The sequence below is a fragment of the Dermacentor silvarum genome, chromosome 9 (genome assembly GCF_013339745.2).
Source record: "Dermacentor silvarum isolate Dsil-2018 chromosome 9, BIME_Dsil_1.4, whole genome shotgun sequence".
NCBI classification, from domain to species: Eukaryota; Metazoa; Arthropoda; class Arachnida; order Ixodida; family Ixodidae; genus Dermacentor; species Dermacentor silvarum.
Genome location: NC_051162.1, coordinates 41555679 through 41579529, shown reverse-complemented (window position 1 = coordinate 41579529; position 23851 = coordinate 41555679). Strand labels below are relative to the sequence as shown.

The 23851-nt window shown below is 48.5% G+C and overlaps 1 protein-coding gene across 1 annotated transcript; it reads right to left on the bottom strand.

Moving 5' to 3' along the window:
* Positions 1 to 318: 318 nt before the first annotated feature.
* LOC119465214 (metalloprotease mig-17-like) lies at positions 319 to 20447 on the bottom strand. Its single transcript, XM_037726007.2, has 5 exons — positions 20267 to 20447; positions 19372 to 19515; positions 3374 to 3527; positions 943 to 1053; positions 319 to 446 (listed from the first exon to the last, which is right to left on the bottom strand). The coding sequence occupies exons 1-5, from the start codon at positions 20311 to 20313 to the stop codon at positions 396 to 398; spliced, it is 507 nt and encodes a 168-aa protein (XP_037581935.1). The 5' UTR covers positions 20314 to 20447; the 3' UTR covers positions 319 to 395.
* Positions 20448 to 23851: the final 3404 nt, after the last annotated feature.

Here is a 23851-nt window from a genome sequence, read left to right as displayed (position 1 = left end):
GTTGTAAACGGAGAGTAAAATGTCAAAGAATAAATAGAGATACGAAACGGAGGTAACTCAATGAAAACCGTCAATCACCCGCTCTCTCTGAAAAAGAAAACAACAATAATTGACAACATGCCTGGTACACACACAATTCGTGGATAACGTTATATGTCCCTTGTAGTCGTTTTCTTCGTTTTTTCGTATAGGCATGCCTGGTCGATCACATTTTATATAAATTGTTCGCAATATTTTTTTTAAATAGCAGCAAGCGGGCCCCAAGTGGTCGTGGTATTTGGCACGCGAATTTTGTTAAAGTCCAAAATCGTGCGAAACCGATGCAAGTGATTTATTCTTTCAGAAATTTATACTTCATTTGTGCTAGCCCATAGTTAGATTCGGAAGGTGCAAAGTCACTTGAACTGTTCCCATGTGTGGACTCCGCAGACACCTCTTTTGCACGTCTGAAAGAGGAAAAAATAAAACATGGCGAAGCCTGTCTGCACTTCTGAACGCAAAAATAAGTTTGTGTATAGTGCGCATGCCATCTAAAGACTGCAGTATATCTATCTGCACTACTAGAACAGAAGTTGTTGATGGATTGATATACTTGATTCATTTATTATCATTAAAAAAAGAACATGTTCGAATAACATTTGCTTGTGATTGCTATTGCTTCTAATATACATAATCTGCAAATATATTTCGCCTTCAGCACGTCATTATTTTTCGTTCTCGCAATGCTGTTGGATAAGCGGTCACTTTAGTTTCGTTTTCGTATCCTGCAAAACTGTTATTCATATAACAAGCCTATATATTTCGGATCAGACAGGTATGTAAATTACCCGGCCTGATTAATAAACGTAAAACGCTTATTGTTCTCTTTACAGCAATTTCTTTTCAACCACGCAGGCATGCCACAACCCATCCTTGAAAAAGATCTCGCCAAAGGTTACATGCCTTTCCTCGGTCACACGCCATGCCAGCTGGTATGGTTGCTCGGATGCAGTAAAGGCCATTCATATGCCTAGTGCAGCAGTTCATTTTGCATCTCCTGGTGAATTGCGGATCCTGGAAGTATACGATATGTTACATTAGGAGAGCCTTCCCATATTGTGTTTTCGCAGAACATCATCATTGATACAAAGCGATTTTAACGGCCGCTTGTAGACATCCAGGTGACGCCAATCTATGCTTCCTTCAAATGCGCCTGCGAGTATTTCTTAATATTTTAACCGAGAGAAACGAGGCGTCAACGATAGAGAAGGAAACGTTCTTCACTGTCCCCAGTTGTTTCTAATGAAAATAGGTTGACAAACACACCTATTGTGCGACATAAGACGTCTATTGTACGCCTATTTGCTGTTGCAAGAAACGTGGTGTTCGTACGGAGTGAAGTATTTTTTATACCATAGAGGAATTTTCGAAAATCAACTCAGGCAGATACCACTATTGTAGGCGTTGACCTATAATACTCGATAGTAGTTGCGCGAGAAATGAAAATTCAAAGTCAACTCATTATCAAACAATAATAATTACATTTTGATTCATTTATTTAACGGCAAACATTTCTATTTACTAATTGTAGCTTGTCAGTTGGCTAGCGAGAATTTGTTCCACTTGGAACGAAATCTCGGAATGAAACCAGTTTTTCGGATATTTATAAAGTGGGCGAAGAAATATATTGGCGGTCCAGTTACTTCTACGTTTATTTGCATAAAACCATGTTATGTTAAAAAAACCTAAGTGGAACAGTGGATATTTACTGCAACTTTGACGGCGCGTATCTCGAAACCAGTGCAATCCTCAGATTACGTTCTATGCCGCTATTCCTCTCGAACTCCCCGGCCACAATTCGTAAATGACAATATTTGCAGTAAAGTAATTAGTAAAAGACTAGTTAGTCAAGTATAGTTAATTAGTTTATTGGAAATTCCAACTTCACGTACTTCGGAACTACTGTCGGCACAACGGGCACAAATATCGTGCAGTGCGTGTTTGCTTTAAATGCATATTGCTAATTATGCATGGCCTGCCGCTAGCCTGAGTTCTCGCTGAGTGCTTCATTAAGTGTTAGAAGCAAATGTCCCGGCTTTCTAGTCTTCTGTATCACGTGTACCAACGGCCTCTTTCTCGTTTCGGATGCTCTGAGATGATGCCACAGTGACCAAGCGCTATACCTAAAAAAAAATGCGTAAAACGTAGCATGGACGCAACCGCACTGGATTACGTGAAACGTGTTGTGCCTGCTGCGGAGGGTGTACGTGCTCTAGTGTACAGAAATGACGCAACCAAAACCAGCAGTTACATTCATTCGCGCATTAGGGAGCTTCCATGCTTCACGTAATTATGTTACAATTGTGTGTGTGTGTGTGTGTGTGTGGGGGGGGGGGGGGGGAGGGGTGTCTTGTAGTCTCATGTAGCAATCGTTCTCGCTGCCTATTCACAGTCGGCTCGCCGCGGTGAAAGGTGGTGGGCGCGAATCGGCAGGCTTTGTTGTCTTGCTGTGCCGAGTCTTTTCGCGCCACTTCAGGACTCAACTTGTCCAACACGGGGGCGCAGTATACGAGCAAGCACGGCATTTCAGTGAAAAAAGTTCTACACTTGTAGGCCCTTAAGTCCTGGTGAGCACATGTACGAGTTTGATGGAGTATGCTAGCTATGGCTAAGTGTGCTCTCAAACGCCGCCACTCCCGCTAGAACCGACAAACGAGCTATGCCTCTCTCAACGTCCACGAAGAGCTCAATTTTGCTCCGATCGCGTCATGCGTGTCTTTCAAACTGCGCCATCTGTTGACGGGACACGTGCATCATCGAGTAATAACATTGTGCCTCTACCCAACGATAGCAGAGTAAGGTACGCGGGTAGTGTAGTTCTAAAAAAAAAACACACGAGGATAGTATAACACCAATTGTTTACATTCGGTTTTACCAAGCGACCGCCTCTGACGGAACTAAAGGACGTTTCAGGCTAAAAAAAGAAAGAAAAAAAGGTCCTGCATCGCAAATTGGTGCCCATTGTCAGCAAGAGCCTTTGGCCACCCTGTGAGTGACAAACCTCCAAAGACAACCCTTGGCACACTTTGAAAGCCTTGAACGCGTTGAAATATGAGTGTGCGACAGTTATTCGAGTGAGCAGGATGCCTGTGGGTCTCAGTGAAGCTGAGCTAATGTCTGGCAATCGAAGCAGGAAGCGCGATTGCGTTATAAGCGGGCTGTAGAGTGAGAGGAGAACAGGGCAAAAAATGTGCTCTTACAAATATTTTACACATAATAAGCCAGGCTTCCAGAACCCATATAAACAGTTCACCAAAGGAACAATGACCTCCTTATTAATTTTTTTGATAATTTCTTTGTGAGAGAAAAATATCCGTGCATTTCGGCGGCTCACCTTTTTCACAATCACCTTGTTTCGGTTTCCGTTGTGTTTTTTCAAGATCTTCTTGCAATAGAACTCTTCGCGCACTGTTTGGCCAGGGAACTTCCTGTGGTCTTTCTGATAGTTTTGGTTCGCCTTGACCTCTATGCATTCGGGTTTTAGCATCCTGTGAAAAAGGCGCAAATCATTATTACTTTCGTTGATTGTGGGGAATACAGTGCGGGTTATTTGTACCTGCTCTGGTTGGCTTAGTCATAATAATGGCATCTAGAAAGGCCTGTTAGTAAAAGCGCGTATTTACAATAACAGGACATGTTCAACAGTAACGTGATTCCAGCATAAGCTACTAATGCTTGCGAAATAACTTATACCCATTGTTTGGCATTTTAACCGCATAAAGTCTCGCGTAATGTATGTAGAGTTGAATTGTATCCGCTTCACGCTTAAATTAAGGGCTTTTTTTAATTGCTAGTGCATTTGCATAAAGTGTATGCTGAGGCTTTGCTTCCATGCGGTAGACGCCTCATTAGACAAATGCAGCAGAGTGTCAACCGTGGCCATATGATTAAATCACAGCGACTGTTTAGTTTTTCTAAAGAAGGCGGTGTCTCACTTAAGCATAGTGAATCTTGAATGAGAGTGCTGAACATCGGTCGGCAACGCAAACGGAACTCAAGCTCACGCACAAAACATATTTTTGTGAGCAAGAAGCTATTGCATAGCTCTGTCCCGATCAGCACCAGAACACTCGTTTAGCGAAGAAAGAGTTTTTTCGCATAAGTTACACGCCAAATACTCAGTTGATAAAAAGGTTTTCAAGCCCTATATACTGCTAGTAGCGGGTAGCAAAGCTTCAGACTACCACAGCACGTTTGCTTGCCAACTCGCTTTTGCATTGGCAAGTAAAACCACGCGAAGAATTACAGTCAATGGGCTTGTCGTCACCATCCGTGTGCCCCAGCGCGCCTTCTAGCGCAGCCTTGCGTGACATCATCAGGGATGAACTGGCGTCCTTGACCTGCTCCACGCACGTGCAACCCTCCGTCTCTCGTCCCCTGCCAACGTACGCGGAAGTTGCTGCCACGCCTCCACGCAACGTCAACTCCACGGTGCCGCTGCGCACGTACGCGTCGGTTGCTGCCACGCCTCCAGTAAACATTTCGACGATGCCGCCCGAGCTTTCATCAGCCCATTTGACTGCACTGACTCCCGGATCACCTAGCCCCCTGTACTATCCGCCATGGCGTCCGTCACGTCCCACGTGCTATTACTGCGGCTATCGCGGCCATATTTCACGTTTCTGCCGCAAGCGCCAGCAAGACGAGCGTCGGGGATACGACATCTCCGAACGCAACTTTTCCGGTGGAGTCTCTTCCCAACGCCGGCGTTTCTCTTCGCCTCCGCTCCGCTCTACTTCTCCGCCCGCATCGACTGAAGACCGAAGCACTTACCGTTCAGCCAGACGCCGCTCCCCTTCGCCGTTCCGCCGATCCACGTCACCACTACGGCCCGTCTCCCTCAACTCTAACATTCGTCCGGAAAACTAAGCGATGCAGTTTTTGGAGGACAAACTGCATACGACACCAGGACTGATATTCCTCCAGCGCGCCCGTCCAATATGCTCTCGGTGTTTGTCCAAGGAGTGCCCGTCGATGCTTTGGTGGACACAGGTGCGACAATTTCTGTTATTCACGCTGATTTATGTTCCCGACTCAGAAAAGTCACGACGCCATACGATGGACCGACGCTAGTTGCAGCCCAAGGAGACCCTGTTCGACCTTCCGCTCTTTGCACTGCCCGTGTTTTGATCGATGATATCCTGCACCATATACAATTAGCTGTGCTGTCCCCGTGCGCTCATCAACTTATTTTAGGGTGGGATTTTCTCTCTTCTGCTTCCGCGGCTATTTGTTGTGGCCAACGTGTCGTCCATCTTACGGACACTGACTACTTACTTGGGGAAGACAGGTACACGCCGTTGCGCCTGCTCGCTGCGGAAGATACCGAACTGCCTCCCGGCCGACAGCGCATTATTACCATTATGTCGACCGATATCGACCATGGTGACGTCTTGGTCTTGCCCTCTTCCCGTTGCCTTCATAAAGGCATCGCTTTTGCGCCAGGTGTGGTTCGATTTCACAATGGCTCGGCGCTTGTCACCGCCACGAACGCGACATCGGAGAAAATTCTCCTTCCGCAAAGCACCACAGTGGCTTGCGCGGCCGACCCAGGGCCTGTATGCGTCGTGCCCCTTACGACTATGTCTTCCAAAGACCCTTCTACTTGTGCTACTGCTTCTCCCTCCGCCCTTACTGCAGCCATCAGCAGTGACTTGCCACCTTCACATATGCAGCAGCTGCTTGCTTTGTTGAACAAACACGCAAATTTATTTGATGTCCATTCGTCGACTCTGGGCCAAACCACAGCTGCAGCGCATCGCATTCAGACAGACGAAGCGTCGATAGTGCGCCGACGCCCGTACCGCGTGTCCCTAGGCGAGCGGAAAATCATAGAAGAAAAAGTTCGCGGACATGTTACAACAGAAGGTCATCCGGCCCTCAGCTAGCCCTTGGTCATCTCCGGTTGTTTTGGTGCGAAAAAAAGACGGTTCCGTGCGTTTTTGCGTCGATTACCGGGCCCTCAATAAGATCACTCGAAAGGACGTATACCCTATGCCTCGCAGTGACGACGCCCTTGATTCACTACAAGGTGCAGAATACTTTTCGAGCCTCGATCTGCGTTCTGGCTATTGGCAAATTCCCATGCACGAAGACGATAAAGAAAAAACAGCGTTTGCCACCCCTGATGGACTTTACGAATTCAACGTCATGCCTTTCGGGCTATGCAATGCACCTGCGACTTTTGAACGCATGATTGATACCGTGCTGCGTGGCCTGAAATGGAAAACTTGCCTCTGCTACCTGGATGACATTGTCGTCTTTTCATCCACGTTTCCTCAGCACCTGCAACGCTTAGATGAAGTTCTGACGTGCCTTGGCGACGCTGGTCTTCAGCTCAACACGAAGAAATGTCATTTCGCCAGCAGATCTATTAAGGTCCTGGGGCATGTCGTGACCAAGGAGGGCATACGTCCTGACCCTGACAAGATTGCTGCGGTCCTTCGCTTCCCTCGCCCAGAAAAGCCTAAAGACTTGCGAAGCTTCCTTGGCCTCGCTTCTTATTTCCGTCGCTTTATACGGAACTTTGCCTCCATCGCTGCGCCACTACACAAACTACTTGCTTCCGGTGTACCCTTTCACTGGTCTCAAGATTGTGCAGCAGCCTTTGGCATGTTGAAGGGCGCCCTCACGTCTGAACCTGTGCTTTGCCATTTTGATGAGACTGCACCGACTCTCTTGCACACAGACGCTAGCGGCCACGGCATCGGTGCCATTCTTCTGCAACGCAACAACTCTTCGCACGAGAGAGTCGTTGCATACGCCAGCCGCGTACTCACCGATGCCGAGAAGAACTATACAATAACTGAGCAGGAGTGCCTGGCGATTGTTTGGTTCGTACAGAAGTTTCGTCCCTATTTGCACGGGCGTCATTTTACAATTGTTACGGACCACCACGCATTATGCTGGCTCTCCACTCTCAAGAACTTGACTGGACGGCTGGGTCGCTGGGTTCTCCGCCTGCAAGAATATGACTTTGACATTATTCATAAGTCAGGCAAAAAACACCAAGATGCTGACGCTCTTTCTCGTTGCCCGCTTCCTGCGCACCCACTTGACACCTCGGCAACTGCGTCGCAAAGCAGCTCTTCGGATGTCACTTCTGCGCCGGTTTCCTCTCTAGCCACCATAGACCGCCTTTCTCCGGACGACGATCAAACATTTGCATTTCGCCAAAGGGCTGACCCATATTGTCGGCGTATGATAGACCACCTCTCTGGCGCTTCTCGCCCACCTAACGCGCGGCTTCGACGCCAACTCGCACAATTCAAGCTGAACAATCACGTGCTGTATCGGCGCATTTACCACCTTGACGGTCAACGCTGGGTGCCCGTTCTACCACGCTCTCTTCGAGCCCATGTCCTCAAAGCATTCCACGATGACATGACTGCTGGCCATCTCGGTTTCCACAAAACCTACGATCGCATTCGAAGCCGTTACTATTGGCCTGGCCTTTCTACTAGTGTGGCGAGATACGTCGGTTCCTGTTCTCCATGTCAGCGTCGCAAACTCCCAACCTCTGCTCCTGCCGGCGAATTACTGCCTATTCCGTGTCCTGACTCACCATTTGAGGTTGTTGGTATCGACCTTTACGGGCCCTTCCTGTTACTGCAGCTGGATATCGGTGGATAGTGACCGCCATCGACCACCTGACGCGCTACGCTGAGACAACATCAGTGATCACTGGCTCAGCTTCGGAGGTTGCCGACTTCGTCCTTCAAGCTATAATTCTGCGCCATGGTGCTCCTCGAGTACTGCTCAGCGACCGTGGAAAGGTCTTTCTCTCGCAACTTTTAAACGAAGTCCTGCGCGCCTCTGGTACCACCCACAAAACAGCGTCGAGTTACCATCCACAGACTAACGGCTTGACAGAGCGATTTCATCGCACGCTTGCCGACATGATCGCCGTATATATTCAGCCTGATCACAAGAATTGGGACAAAATTCTACCTTTCGTCACTTTCGCCTACAACACGGCCGTTCAGCGTACCACCGGCTACTCGCCATTTTACTTAGTTTACGGACGGTCGCCTACTTCCCTTCTAGACGTTTCTTTCTTCGATGCTCCTGTCAATCCATCTGCATCGTCTAGCGAAGAATTCCTTTCACGACTCGCCCAGTGTCGCCAGCGTGCTCGCGTCAACACGGCGGCCAGGCAACACGACCGGAAGATCATTTATGATACCCTCCATCGCGTTGTGTCCTTCCGACCTGGTGACGAAATACTTCTATTGACGCCCCTTCGCACGCCTGGTTTGTGCGACAAGTTCCAGCCGCGTTTCATCGGGCCCTACATCGTCCTGGAGCAGACATCACCCGTCAATTATCGCGTGACTCCTGTTGTCGCCGCCACAGACCGCCGTTGTCGCAGCACCGAGGTCGTTCATGTCTCCCGCATGAAACCGTTCACGCGGCGGTCTTCGTCGCCTTGACTTGCGGCCAGGATGGCCGCTTCCACGTGGGGGGGAAATTAGTGTGGGCGTTTATTACGCACGTCTTCTTCATCTGTATATTATCATCATCATCCTACGTTGCGCGATCCTCATCTTCAGTTATGTGTAATCATCATCATCATCGGGTGTGGGCTTTTGCTGGTTCGCTGCCGAGTACTCGGGCCGAATAAACGTCGTGCCAACAGAGACGCCATAGTATAAAGTATCAGTCGTGTAAGCGTGCAACGCTTCACCAATGAGAAATTTTGATCAATACGTAACATGGAAAGGCTATACTGCTGTCTCCTTGAACCCTTTCAGCTACAAATCGACGTACTTCAACTTTAACAGTAACCACGTAGGAATTCGTATAAAATCGAGTCCTTTTAGTCAAGGCTGCGCGTCATATTGCAAACGTTTACGCACCGACAAAACACCCCAGAATTACCCACCATTGGTCATTAGCGATGCAAAAAAAGCAAAAAAACAACAACAGCGTAGCACGTTTTATGTGTGCGTGGACGTTGCAAAGAATTTAGAGAAGGTCTTAACGAAGAGGACGAAATGACAGGTGGTTCGGAATAAAAAAGATGGCTAACACCATAGCCTAGCCCTATTGTGTATTATTACACATTGGTGCAGTAGCATAGTTTCTGTGTGGACATCCAAGTCGAGATGTGGGCGGAGTTCATATTCGGAGCAAATCAACGTGGTGGCATCCGTTGGCTGCTACGCCTGAAGATGAAGAGGAACAAGCTCTTGCGAAAGCAGTGAGCAACGACGCATTTTAAGTGCGAAGCATTTTTTGGCGAACATTCGCCACTTTGACAGTATCTATCTATCTATCTATCTATCTATCTATCTCATTTATCTATCAAGCCGCCTACGTCTTGGAGCTCTCACGGTCGTTTCGTAAACTTGGTAGGCACCAAAACTGGCGTAGTATGACAAGAGTGTATGACGAGCATAAAGGGTAAGTGTTGACATGAATGTCATGGCATGGGTGTCATTTAGGTCATGAAACAGCCGCGTAAAATGACAATTACCTAGCGAAAGAAAATTAACACTTAAAAACCACTAAAATCGTACACGCATAGATTAGCTACTGTCAAACGTATATCCACACTCCTTCCCTTTCACGTTGTTTTTTTTTTTTTATTCTTTATGGCTTCTTTATATATTTTAACAATCTTCGATTTCATTTTTTCATTTGCACGTCACGAGAAACCTAATCCTTGTAGCGCTCCGATTCCTGCACCCTCATTTTCACATTTTTCTCGTACCACATTACGCCTAACATGTGGCCAGCAATTTCCATCCCGATGCAGGAAATGGTAGCACGTGCATAATTAATTGTGGAGACACCGAATCGTTGTGATCTCGCCCATTGACTCTACCGGGAAACGATTAATCACCCACAAGTTCTAAGCTGTGCTCTGCCTGCCATTTCCCCTTTTGCCGCGTCCTTCCTCGCATTTTTTGTATGGTGGCAGGCTCTCTCCCCTCTTCCCCCCCCTTTTTTTATATTCACTCGAAGGGACATTAATGTCTTTGGATAAAATATACTTCTTGGAAACCTGTACTTGCGTAATTATAAAACTAGCTCTGTGTCTTTGTGTATGCATTTCTTACGTGTCTGTTAGCAGTCGACTCACCATGATGACGACGGCGTTTGCTCCTAGCTCTTCTCTGTAACTAGTTGCGAAATGTTGCAACAGCGCTGTGTTTCTATTTTGCGTACATTCGTCTAAGCTTGTGACTTTGCAAAAGCACACTTCTTGAAAACTTCGATGCATGCGATTCTGTCTGCTGTGCGTACGTAACTACATTTCGCGGAAATTTTTCCTGTGTGTCTGTTAGGCCACGCCTCATGCTGGGGCCTTGCCTCATGGAGCAAGTTGTGCTGTGTATACCCACACTTTCTTTACTTATTATTCCGAATAGCATTATTTGCCTACTCCAGCCGTTTCGAGCCTGTCTGTCTGTCTGTCTGTCTGTCTGTCTGTCTGTCTGTCTGTCTGTCTGTCTGTCTGTCTGTCTGTCTGTCTGTCTGTCTGTCTGTCTGTCTGTCTGTCTGTCTGTCTGTCTGTCTGTCTGTTCCGTCCGTCCGTCCGTCCGTCCGTCCGTCCGTCCGTCCGTCCGTCTGTCTGTCTGTCTGTCTGTCTGTCTGTCTGTCTGTCTGTCTGTCTGTCTGTCTGTCTGTCTGTCTGTCTGTCTGTCTGTCTGTCCGTCCGTCCGTCCGTCCGTCCGTCCGTCCGTCCGTCCGTCCGTCCGTCCGTCCGTCCGTCCGTCCGTCCGTCCGTCCATCTGTCTGTCTGTCTGTCTGTCTGTCTGTCTGTCTGTCTGCCTGTCTGTCTTTCTGCCTGTCTGTCTGTCTGCCTGTCTGTCTGTCTGTCTGTCTGTCTGTCTGTCTGTCTGTTCTGTTCTGTTCTGTTCTGTTCTGTCTGTCTAGCCTCTTCCACCGACCCATTAACCCAAGTTCTTTACCTGCTTCGGCCATTAGGCATGCGCTCGTGGTCGTGATGCCCTCGAGGTCGTTCCACCTTCGTTGTTTATCCTATCTGACCTTACTCACTTCATGCAGTCGTCATCATGCCATCATTGTCGCACAGGTTTCGGGATACAGTCACCATTATCCCGTTGTCATCTTACACTCGTCGTCATCACATTGCCCTCATGCCGGTGCCATGTCATCGTCGTCACTCCATCGCCGTTATACAGGTGTCATAGTGTCGTATTCGTTGTCATAGTGTCGTCCTGATGCCGTCGGTCATTCCTTCGTCAGCATTATGACACCGACATGCGACTCCTGTCATGCCGTGGTCGTCACACTGTCATTTCCCCATCGTCATTACTTCACTATCGTCATCCGTTGTCATGTCGTCGATCCATTGGCGCCATTCCTTGCTCGTTATTCTATCGTAATCATGCTGTCCCCATTCAATCGCGATCATGCCACCGTTGTAATCCCGTCGTCGTCATACCATCTTGGTCATGTCATCCTCGTCATCCCCGCTTCTTCATCCGGTGGTCTTCATACCATCGTCGTCACGCCATCTTCTTCATACAGTCGTCGTCACCTCATTGTCCTCATGTTGTCGTCGTTATACGATCGTCATATTTTAGGAATCGAGATCTCATTGCTGTCGTGTAGTGGTGGTGGTGAATTGTAGCAACAGGTACCGGGTTTAGCCTGGCGATCAAGGCCGGCAATTGCTCCGCCCGATTGTTTCTTCCAATATCGCTGTAGAGTATCACCATATGTCCATCAAACCACTCTCTCTTAACAATTCATTAAGAAGACGTGAAGTTTCTTTGTGGGCTATAACGCATCCTTCGGGAAATACAAGGTGTTCCAGGCACGCATGCGGAAGGTCCTTTTTTTGCAAATTCTCCAGGAGAGCATCCCCTTCATCTTGGAATTTCGGGCACTACCACAGAAAGTGTTCAATGTCTCCTGTCTCGTCGCATGCCGTACAGTTCGGAGAATTGATTCGCCCCGTCTTAAATAACCAGGCTGGTGTACTAGCAGATCCTGCCCTGATTAGATATAAAAGTAATGCTTCCTCTTGGTGAAATCACTTGGTTACGCAGGGCATATGTGGTGGCACCCAAACCGACCCAAAGTGATTTCAAATGTCAGATTTTTTCACTTTATTACTCTTTAGAGCCTTGACTTTGGGTGGATGATAGAGCACTGCGTATGCAAGCGCATCAGCTTTTTCATTGCGGCTAATACCAATGTGGGAGGGAATCCACTGAAACTTTACTGTGAAGCCTTTGTTGTTGAGTTCTTTCATTGTGGCTTGCGATTTGCGTGGAAACTTGATGGATGGCAGACCACGGTATAGTTCTTGTAACGCGTCCTTTGAGTTCGTAAGGATAACCACATTCTGCGGAGGCAAAGTGTTTAGTTTGCGCGGAGCAGAAGCTATTGCTACGCCTTCCACAACTGTCGACGAGGCTATACAGTCCTGACGGCCAGACCATGTATATCTCAGTAAGGGAATATAAAATTCAGCTGCGCAGCGGTCTTCGTGTACTATGACAGAGTCATCTGTGTATACTTGTAGATGATACGGGTGAGTCGTGTTCAAATGTTCCAGGACTAGTGACTTGGCTTCTGCAGATGGAATGCAGCACTTTGACTGCAATTGTGGTACACTTAAGTAGAATGTGATGCCCTCGAATGTCCATGACGATTTTATTTTTTCCCTCTGTCTCGAGCCGCGCCATCCTAAGACGCGAAGCGTGTACAGTGCTGCATAAAAGTGTGAGCACGGCCTGTTACTTATACGTTTTAACAGGGCTTTGCCGGGCGTAGACTCACTCAATCGTAGTAGCTGGGTCATGAGAGCCTGGGAAGCCTGACGTCGCAGAGGGCGGGACTCAGCTTCGTAGAGCACTTTCTTGTTCCATGCCGAATGAGGGACTCCAAGGCAAGGTCGAGTACCTTTTCTGTGGATGGTTTCTAAGCGCTCGTATTGGCTATCTAAGGGTGACATCAGAGGTAGCTGATAAAGGATCTAACTGGTAACCTACGCTGTATGTAGCCGTAGCATCGACGTCGGGTGGTTGCCCCAACGTATGCCAGCGACTCGCTTGAGCACATGTAGCCTCTGTGACGATGACGCAACGACGTGGTCAACAGCGCGGCGTCAAAGTAGCATGTGGTCCAAGATAACGTCAAGAAATCGGACGCTGGTGACTTGTCGAATCAGGTGTCCGTCCATATTCAGCTTCAAGCGTGCATATTTTCTTTTCACTCCGAGGAACAGGAGTGGGCCGTCCAGCGGGCCAGGGCCATTTCTGAGGATCTCGAAAGATTTTTCTCCGGCGATGGACCCCTGGCAGCCTAGCCCCGGGCACGAAAAGCAATAACCGTTGCACAAATAACGTTTATTCCTATCCTATCCAGCATATAGTACGACTGATGATTTCTCTGCTGATAGTGATAATCCAAGCGTTGCCAAGTGGCCCTGAACGATATTTACTGCTCCCTGGGCTATTCGTGCGATGCGGCGATGCTGGTAGCCGGAGACCCATATGAAGATATCATCGGCATATATAGATATCTTGACTGCTGTTCGATGGTTTAGTACTCTTGGGAGGCTAGCCATGGCGATGTTAAACAATAAGGGAGATAAAACACTTCCCTGCGGCACGCCGCGAAATATACCTATTTCATCGCTCAAAGTGTCGCCAAGACGAACTCTGATGCGACGATAATTGAGAAACGTATGTATGAAGTGCAATAGATTACCCGTGACACCTATAACTTGTAATTGGCTGATGATCGCTCTTTGAGACACGTACTCATAAGCCTTGGAAACAACCATAAAAACAGCAAGTGTCGACAGGCCATCCGCACTGTAATGTTCTATGTGGCTTTGCAGGTCCACCACATTGTCTTGAACGCTTAGACGCTGCCGAAGCCCAGTCATGCCCGACGGTAGTTGTCGAGTCTGCTCGACATACCAAGTGAGGCTTGGGCATGCCACGTTGCAATCAGGAAGCGCAGTAACCGGAAGTGGGCCTGGAAAAGCCCTAATAGAGAAGCAAGGCATGAAATATATTTCATACTCTCTACCGATCTCAGCATAGTGCAGGATGTAAAAGTGTTAAGTAGCGTAAATTGCAATGACCATAGGTTAGTGAGGTCCAAGATTTCTCTCAATTTGAAGAGTGAAAAAATAAAATTAGCCAAGAAGAAACAGGCCAGTCTAGCCAGTCTAGCAGGCCTGTTTATGTTTGTAGCAGGCCAGACAAACAGGCCAGTCTAGCAGTAAGGAGAGCAATTCAAGCTGGCGCTCGCAAAACAAATATGCAGCTTTAGAAAAGGAAGATGAAGACAACATAGAGGTAATGAATGAAACCGTAACTAGGCAAATCTCAGAAGCAGCAATTGAAGTGGGAGGTAAGGCATCGAGACAACGAATAGGTAAGCTCTCCCAAGTAACAAAGGACCTAATAAAGAAACGGCAAAACATGAAAGTGTCAAACTCGGGAGATAATATAGAATTCGCTGAACTGTCCAAACTAAACAACAAGAAGAAAGTAAGGTACATCCGAAGTTGTAACGTGGAAAAGATTGAGGAAACAGCAAAATATGGACGCAGCATCAAGTCAGTGAAGGAAACTTGGCATAGCACAACGTAATATGTAAGCACTGAAAGATAAGCCGGGTAATATCAGCAGCAATTTCGATGACATAGTAAAAGCAGTGCAAGGATTCTATACTGACCTGTAATGTGCCCAGAGCAGCCGAGCTACCTTCAGTGGAAGTAGTGATGAACAGTATGCAGAGGCTCCTTCTATAACTAGCGATGTAGTTAGAAGGGCATTGAAAGACATGACCAGGGGAAAAGCTACTGGAGAAGATGTAATACCAGTCGATTTTTTCAAAGATGGAGAAGATATCGTGCTTGAAAAGCTTGCGCCCTTTTATACGCAATGCCTCACGACTTGAAGTGTACCAGAAAGCTGGAAGAACGCCAACATTTTACTTATCCATGAGAAGAGAGACGTTAAATAATAGAAGTATTATAGACCCATTAACTTACTTTCAGTATTGTATAAAATATTCACCAAGATAACTTCCAATAGAATCAGGGCAACACTTTACTTCGGTCAACCAAGAGAACAGGCTGGCTTCAGGAAGGGATATCCTACGATGGATAATATCCATCTCAGAAATCGGGTAAAACAGAAATCTGCGGAGTACAATCAACCTCTCTATATGGCTTTCATAGATTATGAAAAAGCATTCGATTCAGTAGAGATGCCATCAGTCGTTGAGGCATTGCGAAATCAAGGAGTAAAGGAGGCATACGTGATTATCTTGGCAAATATCTGCAAAAATTCCACAGCTACCTTGGTTCTCTGCAACGAAAGTAGAAAGTGAACTATCAAGAAAGGGGTCAGGCAAGGAGACACAATCTCTCCAATGCTATTCACTGCAGGCTTAGAAGAAGTACTCAAGCTCTTAGACTGGGAATGCTTACCAGTGAGGATCAACGTCGAATATCTCAGCAACCTTAGGTTTGCAGATGACATTGTCCTATTCAGCAACAATGGGGAAGAATTACAGCAAATGATTGAGGACCTTAACCGAGAAAGTGCAAGAGTGGGGCTGAAGATTAATATCCAGAAGACAAAGATAATGTTAAATAGCCTGGCAAGGAAACAAGAACTCAGGATCGCCAGGCAGCCTCTAGAGTCTGCATAGGAGTACGTTTATCTAGGTCAATTACTCACAGGGGACCATGATCATGAGAAAGAAATTTAGAGAAGAAAAAAGTCACAGGCCTGCGCAGCACACGCAGCACAGTTAAGTGTAAGCTGGTTGAGCAGCGCAAGAGTAGCTCCAATTTCGGCACCACGCACAACAAGGTCTTCGCGGCAAAGTGTCTTCGCCTCTATTTTGACGAGAACGATCTGAACTGTCCGCCCGGCGTCGGCGTCGAGGGCGAGCTGCGGCTTCTAATGCTCTCTCCACAGCAGTCCGCTCAGCCCGATGATGCCTGGTTGTAGCCGCGCACGTAGCTCTATGACTCGCTTCGTCAGCAGCGGACTCGTACCTTGCGAGGAGACGCCATAACGTGTACCGATGAGGTACCCAGAATACGTGGCGCACATCTAACATCGGTATAGCGTTGACTGCGCCCCTCGTCTGAATCGCATCTCGTGGCACGCGGCGGTTTCAGGCACGTTAACTAGATTGCGTCACCATACTGGCGGAGGCTCGGGTCGTCTGCGCCTACGCGCTATGCGCGCAGAAATTTTTCTTCAGCGTGATAGCAAGCGCTTGCGTGGCTCAGTAGTAAAGTATCCGACTCCCACGCAGCGGGCCTGGGTTCGATCCCGGCGCAGAGCGGGAACATTATTTCGCATTTCCGGCGGTGGCGGCTACGGGGCGGCGGCGGCATCATCGCGACCAGAAACGACTATTGGAATGAACCCATAACAGCTTACGCTGTACTAAAATTGGGTTGCAGTGCATACGGTAGGCATTGCCAAATCCTGGCTAGGAGCTTACCACTGTCGTTGAAACGAAAAGTGCACAATCATTGCATTCTACCCGTGCGAACATATGGGGCACAAACTTGGGTGTTAACGAAGAAGCTCGATAACAAGTCAAGGACCCCACAAAGAGCGATGGAACGAAAGATTTTAGGCCTAACATTAAGAAACAGGAAGCCAGCGGTGTGCGTCAGAGAGCAAACTGGGATTGCCGATATTCTAGTTGACATTAAGAGGAAAAATGGAGCTGGGCCGGCCTTTTAATGCGTAGGACGCCTAACTAGTGGACCATTGAAGTTACATAATGGATACCAAGAGAAGGGAAGCGCAGTCGAGGATAGCAGAAAACTAGGTGTGGCAATGAAGTTAGGAAATTTGCAGGCGCAAGTTGGAATCAGCTAGCACAACATAGGGGCAATTGGAGATCGCAGAGAGAGGCTTTCATCCTGCAGTGGACATAAATACAGGCTGATGGTGATATCGAGTCTAACGGTGCCAATGGAGCCGCACTCAGACAGATCACCGCCAAGGCGGAGATTGCTTTCGACCTCAGCCAGAGGATCGGCTAAAGGCACCAAGGAATCAAGGAAGAGAATCTCATCCGCATTATACATTCCCTTGTGCTGTTTGGTGCTTTTGTGATGTTTTGTGCCTTTCATACTCGGCGGCCATGTTTAATTGGCATGTTGCAAAAAGGAACAAGCTCAATTGCTTCATCAGAAAGGTCTTCAAGCTCGCCCTCGTCTTATCTGTACGCACTCACACCAAAAACCTGTTCAAGCTGGGAGTCCACAACACGCTCGAAGAAATAATCGAGGCGCAAGAGCGCTCACAGCTGCTCAGGCTATCTGGCACCCCGGCGGGCCGCAAGATACTCGACGAGATGAGACTCAACCCCGTCGACCAGTGCCCCGACGCTGTACAGATTCCCAGCTACATCAGGTCTCAACTGCACATCGCGCCCATTTTTCGCAATATGAACCCCGTGCACAACTTCGGTAGACGTCGGGCCAGGTGTAGAGCTCTACTCGAGCATGTGCGTAACAACCACATTGCGGCAAGCTTCGTGGATGCCGCGGCATATGTCTAATAACAGACATTCGCAGTCTCCATCACCGACTCTAATTCCAGGATTACTTGCTGCGCTAGGGTACACACTTCGAAGCTCGGGGTAACCGAACAGGTTGCAATTGCGCTGGCTGTGCTCGATGGTCGCAGAGAGGCAATATCTAGCGATTCCGTGGCGGCTATTAAGGCCTACCACACAGGCGTGGGCTCCCCTCAGGCCCTCCGCATTCTCCGAAGCGTCAAAAGTAACTCTCCTTATCCTCTCACTTGGTTTCCCGCTCACTTCGGGTCGACTGAGCCTCTAACCCTAACGAGGGCGCGCACGATGCCGTGCTAGGACTCACTGACCGCGCCAACACCGCAGACCCCCTGCCCGGCGAGGAACCCTTCCTCACGTTCAATGAGATCACCAGACACTACTATCTGTCAACACAGGGTATTCACCCTCCCGCATCATGCCTTATGCAGGGCGCAGGCGGTGACCCTTCGACTTTACACGCCCGTGCTTATCCTAACCTTCCGATTCTTCATGCTATACATACCCTGAAAGGTATGCCAGTGCAGACTTCCCTGCCTATGTACTGACGGCAACATTGGACCATGTGTTGTGGGAGTGTGAAGCCATCGGCTCCGGATTCAGCGAGGATATGTGGGTTGCGCTGTTACGCAGCCCCGAACTCAACGACCAAACCCCGGCCATCCAGAGTGCCCGCAATCGCGCCGTCAAGCTCGGCTTGACGGTCCCTACGTGCGACTAGCCGGGCGACACGAGGTCTCCCCTGCGTCTTCTCTGGACCGAAATAAAGTCATTTCACTCACTCACTCACTCACTCACACCTAAGCACTTATGAGTTGTGATGCAAAATCATTAATCTACGATCGAACGCGGCTGAGCTTTCCTGTGAGTTTATCGCTGCGAGTAATTTACCTTAGTGGCCGGTGCTGCTCGAACCAGCAAGCAGCAGCAGCAGCCTGTGGTGCCAGCGCCTCATGCCACCGACGACCTGCGCGATGAGAGACCGAGGAAGCAGCGGCGGCCACCAAGGCTGGCAGGTACGCGCAGCAGCTAAGCCCAGTGGGGGTGAGAGAGAGAGAGAGGTACGGACCGCGCACCAGCTTCCGAGAGCAAGAGCGAGGATGGCATGGCGTCGTGGCGATGCTCTCTCCCCTCACGCAACCCTTGGTTACCGCCGACAGTCAGGGGCTGTGTAATCGCCTTAACCAACTCTTATTTCTTTCTCTTTTCCTTCTGCTTTATATCCACCGCCCCTTCCCCAAGGCACTGAGTCGTGCTCCCAAAAAGGGCTGCACAAAATAGCGCCTCTTCCTCTTCACCACCACAATCTCTCTCTCTCTCTCTCCCTCGGCAGCAGGTGCACCCTTATGCACGCTCTGCTTCTTCGAGGCGCACTCGTGAGGTGGCGTCGCAGCCAATGAGAATTTACCTGCCGTTTCGCCGCTACTGACGACAGACGCCGGCTTTTGTGTTCAATGGACCATTTCACGCTATCGCATCAAAACACGCGAGAAATAATTTTCGACGTTACAACCTGGGACAGGACCGTCGGTCCCAGGCCAAAACGTTTAAAATAAATTTGTTGTGGTTTTTCTTGCTGTGAATTTCTTCAAATTAGTATATAGTATATTGAGTGCACACCAAAATAATTGCAAGACAGTCTCACAGCATTGCGCGTAAGACTGACAGTGTCCTTAAACTAGGTCAATATGAAAGATGCCACATAGTTGTTACCATATCGCCTACATTATTAATAGATGCACTGTTCAAACCAAACATTGTGCTACAGCTTACTTGAATATGCTCCGTATCTTGTCTTCACTGCATTTAGAAAGCCGATAGCTTTTCACTCCACCGTCCACGTAGCTCATCAGGTATCCCTGGTCCCACGCGCATTCTGGATCTTTGGACCAGCCATCGTCATGTGGTGACCCGAGTCTGCGCGATGAATCGACAAATGCCTTTATTACTGATAATCATTCGCATGACCAAAACAGATGCAACACGTTATTTTAAGCGAATGGGCGAGGTATTAAACTCGTGCTATATCAATAATCAGCCAAACCAATAGGAATCAGGAAAGGAGTAGCCGGAGCGGGCAATGGTGTCAAAAATATATAGCGCAATTGAATGCACTCCATACTTTCCGTCTAAATTCAAACAAAACGTTTTCAAATTGCGTAGTCTTACATATGCGCGAGCTCACGAGCCAGCGTGTAGGTTACAGTGTAAGTCCTAGCAGAGTATTTGCCTTCCCCATAAAATCCTTTGTGCAACAGTGCGAACACTTGCAAGTCCTACAGGACCGAAGTAGTATTCAAATCGTGTGAAAAACTACCCTTCATGCTTTCAACTTAACCTTTAACTTAAAAGTATTCAAGCTGAAGACTGCCATGACCGCTGCGCGCACGCCCCTATAAGCGTTAAGCTGATGAGCCTCGATATTACACATTGAGGTTACATGACTAGACACGGTGCTAAACTTTCACTTTATATTTAGTAAGCCAAAAAAACTAACCAGTTAAAATGGCTATAGTGAATCTTTTGCCTAAGGCATTCTCGCTACATTTATTACTAGGTTAAACGTAGTAGGTGGGGCCGTGGTACGAGCATCGAAAGTATACGGCGCAAATGTATATATCTTCAAATAAATGAAAAACACAAAACGCTTTTGAATTCGTTCACTTACAAGTGCCCGAGCTCATGAGCCATCGCTTGGGTTCCGTCGTAAGTCATAGGAGTGTCTTCACCTTCACTCACAAAAGTACTTGTGCAGACACCGCCAACAAATGCGAGGCCTGCGGAAAGAGTAACTATTAAAATAATATCAAAAATTACCCTTTCTGCTTCGACGGTTCAGGCTTAACAGCTTTAAAGCTTAAGGTTAAAGAAACTGGCTACAAGATGTTTACTGTTATAAAATCGCTTAAATCTAATCGATTTATTAGCGTCCTCGGGTGTCGAACTAAACGAACGGACACCTCATGCGTGCAAATGGTAACAAATCTGAAGCAATGGAAATCTCAGAATGACCAATACGTAATTTAAAATGTTAGGCATGTGTTACACTCCTGTAACACAAGGAGGCGGAAACGTACTGCACATCTGGCAATACATGAAGTTATACAGTCGGGGTTACAATATGTCTTTGTAAGACATATTGGTAATACATTGGGTTATAGAATCGGGGCTCGACTTCTTGCAAGGCATAACGAGCCGCACTGGGAAGTACAGGTGTGGCATTTAGGCGCAGCGGCACGCGCTTCTTCCGCAGTGGCGTGCGTCCTCAGTGGCGGCCACTTCCGCAGTGGCAGTGGCCGCCGCCGCCACTCCGACTGTGACGTCGATGCGCAAAGCGCGCGCGCCCACTTTTCTGCGCAGCAACACCTGACGCGACATCAATTACTAAACTTGAAATTCGGCATACACTTGCTTATGTGTGAGAATGCGAAAGCACTATACCGCTTGTAAACCTCGGAATGTTATCAACGGGCTCATTTCACGCCCTCATGACGTGGCGCCACCTCCTCCGCACCGTCGCGTGCGCCACCCAACGACGCATGCATTAGTCAGATGGCTGCGACGTGACGCGTGCAATCAGGCACGCACTAGGCACACCTTTAGCATGCCAGAACCGTGGAACAGCCGTGGCTTCAGGGAAGCGTGCTCATCTCGCACCCCGGAGGCCCAGACCGAAATGTACCAAATTATTCTATTCAAAGCCACTAATTTACCTTGTTTACAGGAACCTCCCTGATGAATGTGACGCCGATCCGAGCATTTGTTGACGTGTTTTTAATCTTTGCGGCGTCGGCCATTTTTCGTCACGGCGCAGTTTTGCCAAGAGCACCACCAACATAGACACCTAAGGCTTTCGCCTAATAAAGATATCGAAGTACGTTTTTCGGCAAAGTATTTCTGAAGTAGTCCATTTTAACTTCATATAAGTTACGCGAAGGACGAGTCAATTAAACGAGGAGGTATGTACAGAATGTATTTACAGCAGCGGTTACAGAACTGACCGGTTGGATTCACACCGCGAGCCCAGTTCATACTTCCTCCTCTTCGCTCGAGTAAAGGCGCCCGCTCGCCTCCTTCAAACGACCAAATGCAACACGCGTGTAGCATAATCCCCTGGCGGCAGAAGCGACGTCTCGGAGCGTCTAAATGTCATCACTGGGAGGGTGATACTTCTTAAGTCGTGTAACGTGCGCGATATCACTGGACCGGGAAGCAGATGGGGCATCAGGGGTGATTTCGGAGGTTACAGGAGTCACGGCACGAAGCACTCGGTATGGGCCTGTGTAGCGACACAGCAGTTTTCTAACCGGTTGACCTGACGCGACGAAGACCAAAGATGTACCAAAGAACGAGGCGGGAAGTGCACGACTCGGTGTCACCGGTCGTACGAACGCCTTTGTCTTGGTAGTTCAGAAGGCGGTCATTTCTGGCACAGCTTGTAGTGATGGCGTAGCGCGTGGCGCAATTCGTGGCCACAGCGATCCACCTGTTCCCAGAGGTATATGGAGGAAAAGGGCCAAGTAAGTCCAAACCAACCCGAAAGAATGGCTCCGCGTGAATGTCGGGTCGTTGAAGGTACCCCGCACGGAGCGTCGATGGTGTCTTGCGTCGCTGGCATTTCTCACACGCTGCTATGTATCTTCGAACGGAGTGAGCGAGCCCTGGCCAAAAGAACCGTCGGTAAATCCGGTCATAGGTACGAGACACACCGAGCTGACCGGCCGTAGGGAGGTCGTGAAGTGCGGGGAGAACACTCGAGCGAAGGAGTTTAGGGATCACAAGGAATAATGCGGGGCCGTCAAGGTGAACGTCGTGGCGGTAGAGTACGCAATAAGCGAAACGAACTGTCAGCAAGTTCAGGTGGTCAATGATGATACGCAAGGATGGGTCACGGCGCTGCTCGTCGGCTACATGGAGCAGTTGAAAAACAGAGAGAACGCAGGCGTCGGTATAAGTATCAGGCGTAGTGGTCGGGTCTTCGACTGGGTAGCGAGAGAAGCAGTGTGCGTCCTGGTAGTGGCATCCCGACTTCTAAGTCACTGTGTAGGTATATTCTCGTAGTCGGAGGGCCCACCAGCCGAGCCGGCCAGTAGGATTCTTGAGCGGCGAAAGTCAGCACAGGGCATGATGATCTGTGATTACTGAGAAGGGCTTGCCATAATACGAGTGGAACATTGAAACAGCCCAGACGAGACCAAGACATTCGCGTTCGGTAATCGAATAGTTGCGCTCTGCAGTTGTCAGGAGCCGGCTAACGTGGGCTTTAACACGGTCGTTTCCATGTTGGCGTTGCGCTAAAACAGCTCCGATCCCATAACCACAGGCATCGGTTCGGACCTCTGTAGGTACGGTCGGGTCAAAGTGGGCCAAGAGAGGCGGATTGGTGAGAATCGTGATAAGGCGTGAAAATGCGGCAGCCTGTGGGGAACTCCACGTAAAAGGTACGTCTTTCTTCAGAATTTCAATGAGCGATAGAGTGATTGGTGCGACATATTTCACGAACCATCTGAAATAAGAACAGAGCCTCATAAAACTCCGGACGTGTTTTACAGACTAAAGTACAGGAAAAGCCTTTACAGCTCGAGCCTTCTCCGGGTCCGGTTGTACGCTGGATGCATCGACGAGAAGGCCCCACTGTAATCTGTCGGTGCCCGAAGTGGCACTTTGGTAAGTTTAATTGGAGCCCAGCCTTGCGGAAGACGTCAAATATAATTGCGACGTGCTCAAGGTGCGTGCAAATTGTAAGAGAAAACAAAAGGACGTCGTCGAGGTAACAAAGACAAGTTGACCATTTCAAACGTTGAAGCGGAGTCCATCATCCGCTCGAACCTGACGGGGGCATTGCATAGAACTAACGGCATAACCTTGAATTGGTAGAGGTCATGTGGAGTGACGAAAGCGGTCTTTTCTTGGTCTTGCTCATCGACGGAAATCTGCCAATAACCAGATCGAAGATCTGTGGAAGAAAAGTATTTGGCACCGTGAAGACAATCAAGAGCGTCGTCACTTCTTGGTAAAAGGTAAACGTCCTTTTTAGTGATTCGGTTTAGGTGGCGGTAATCAATGCAGAAACGCCACGTGCCATCTTTCGTTTTAACGAGCACGATCGGTGACGCCCAAGGGCTCGATGAGGGCTCAACAATGCCTTTGGCGAGCAGCTTGTTTACTTCCTGCTGAATAACTTGCCGCTCTGCCGTGGACACACGGTACGGTCGGCGGTGAATGGGAACAGCATCACCAGTGTTTATCCGAT

What these genes read in the sequence shown, in the direction of transcription:
- LOC119465214 (XM_037726007.2), bottom strand. Translation starts at nt 20,313, where the DNA reads ATGACTTACGACGGAACCCAAGCGATGGCTCATGAGCTCGGGCACTT. An exon ending in GCTCATGAGCTCGGGCACTT is followed by an intron (nt 19,516 to 20,266) that starts GTAAGTGAACGA and finishes TTCATCGCGCAG; the next exon opens with ACTCGGGTCACCACATGACG. An exon ending in ACAAGGTGATTGTGAAAAAG is followed by an intron (nt 1,054 to 3,373) that starts GTGAGCCGCCGA and finishes GTATACTTCCAG; the next exon opens with GATCCGCAATTCACCAGGAG.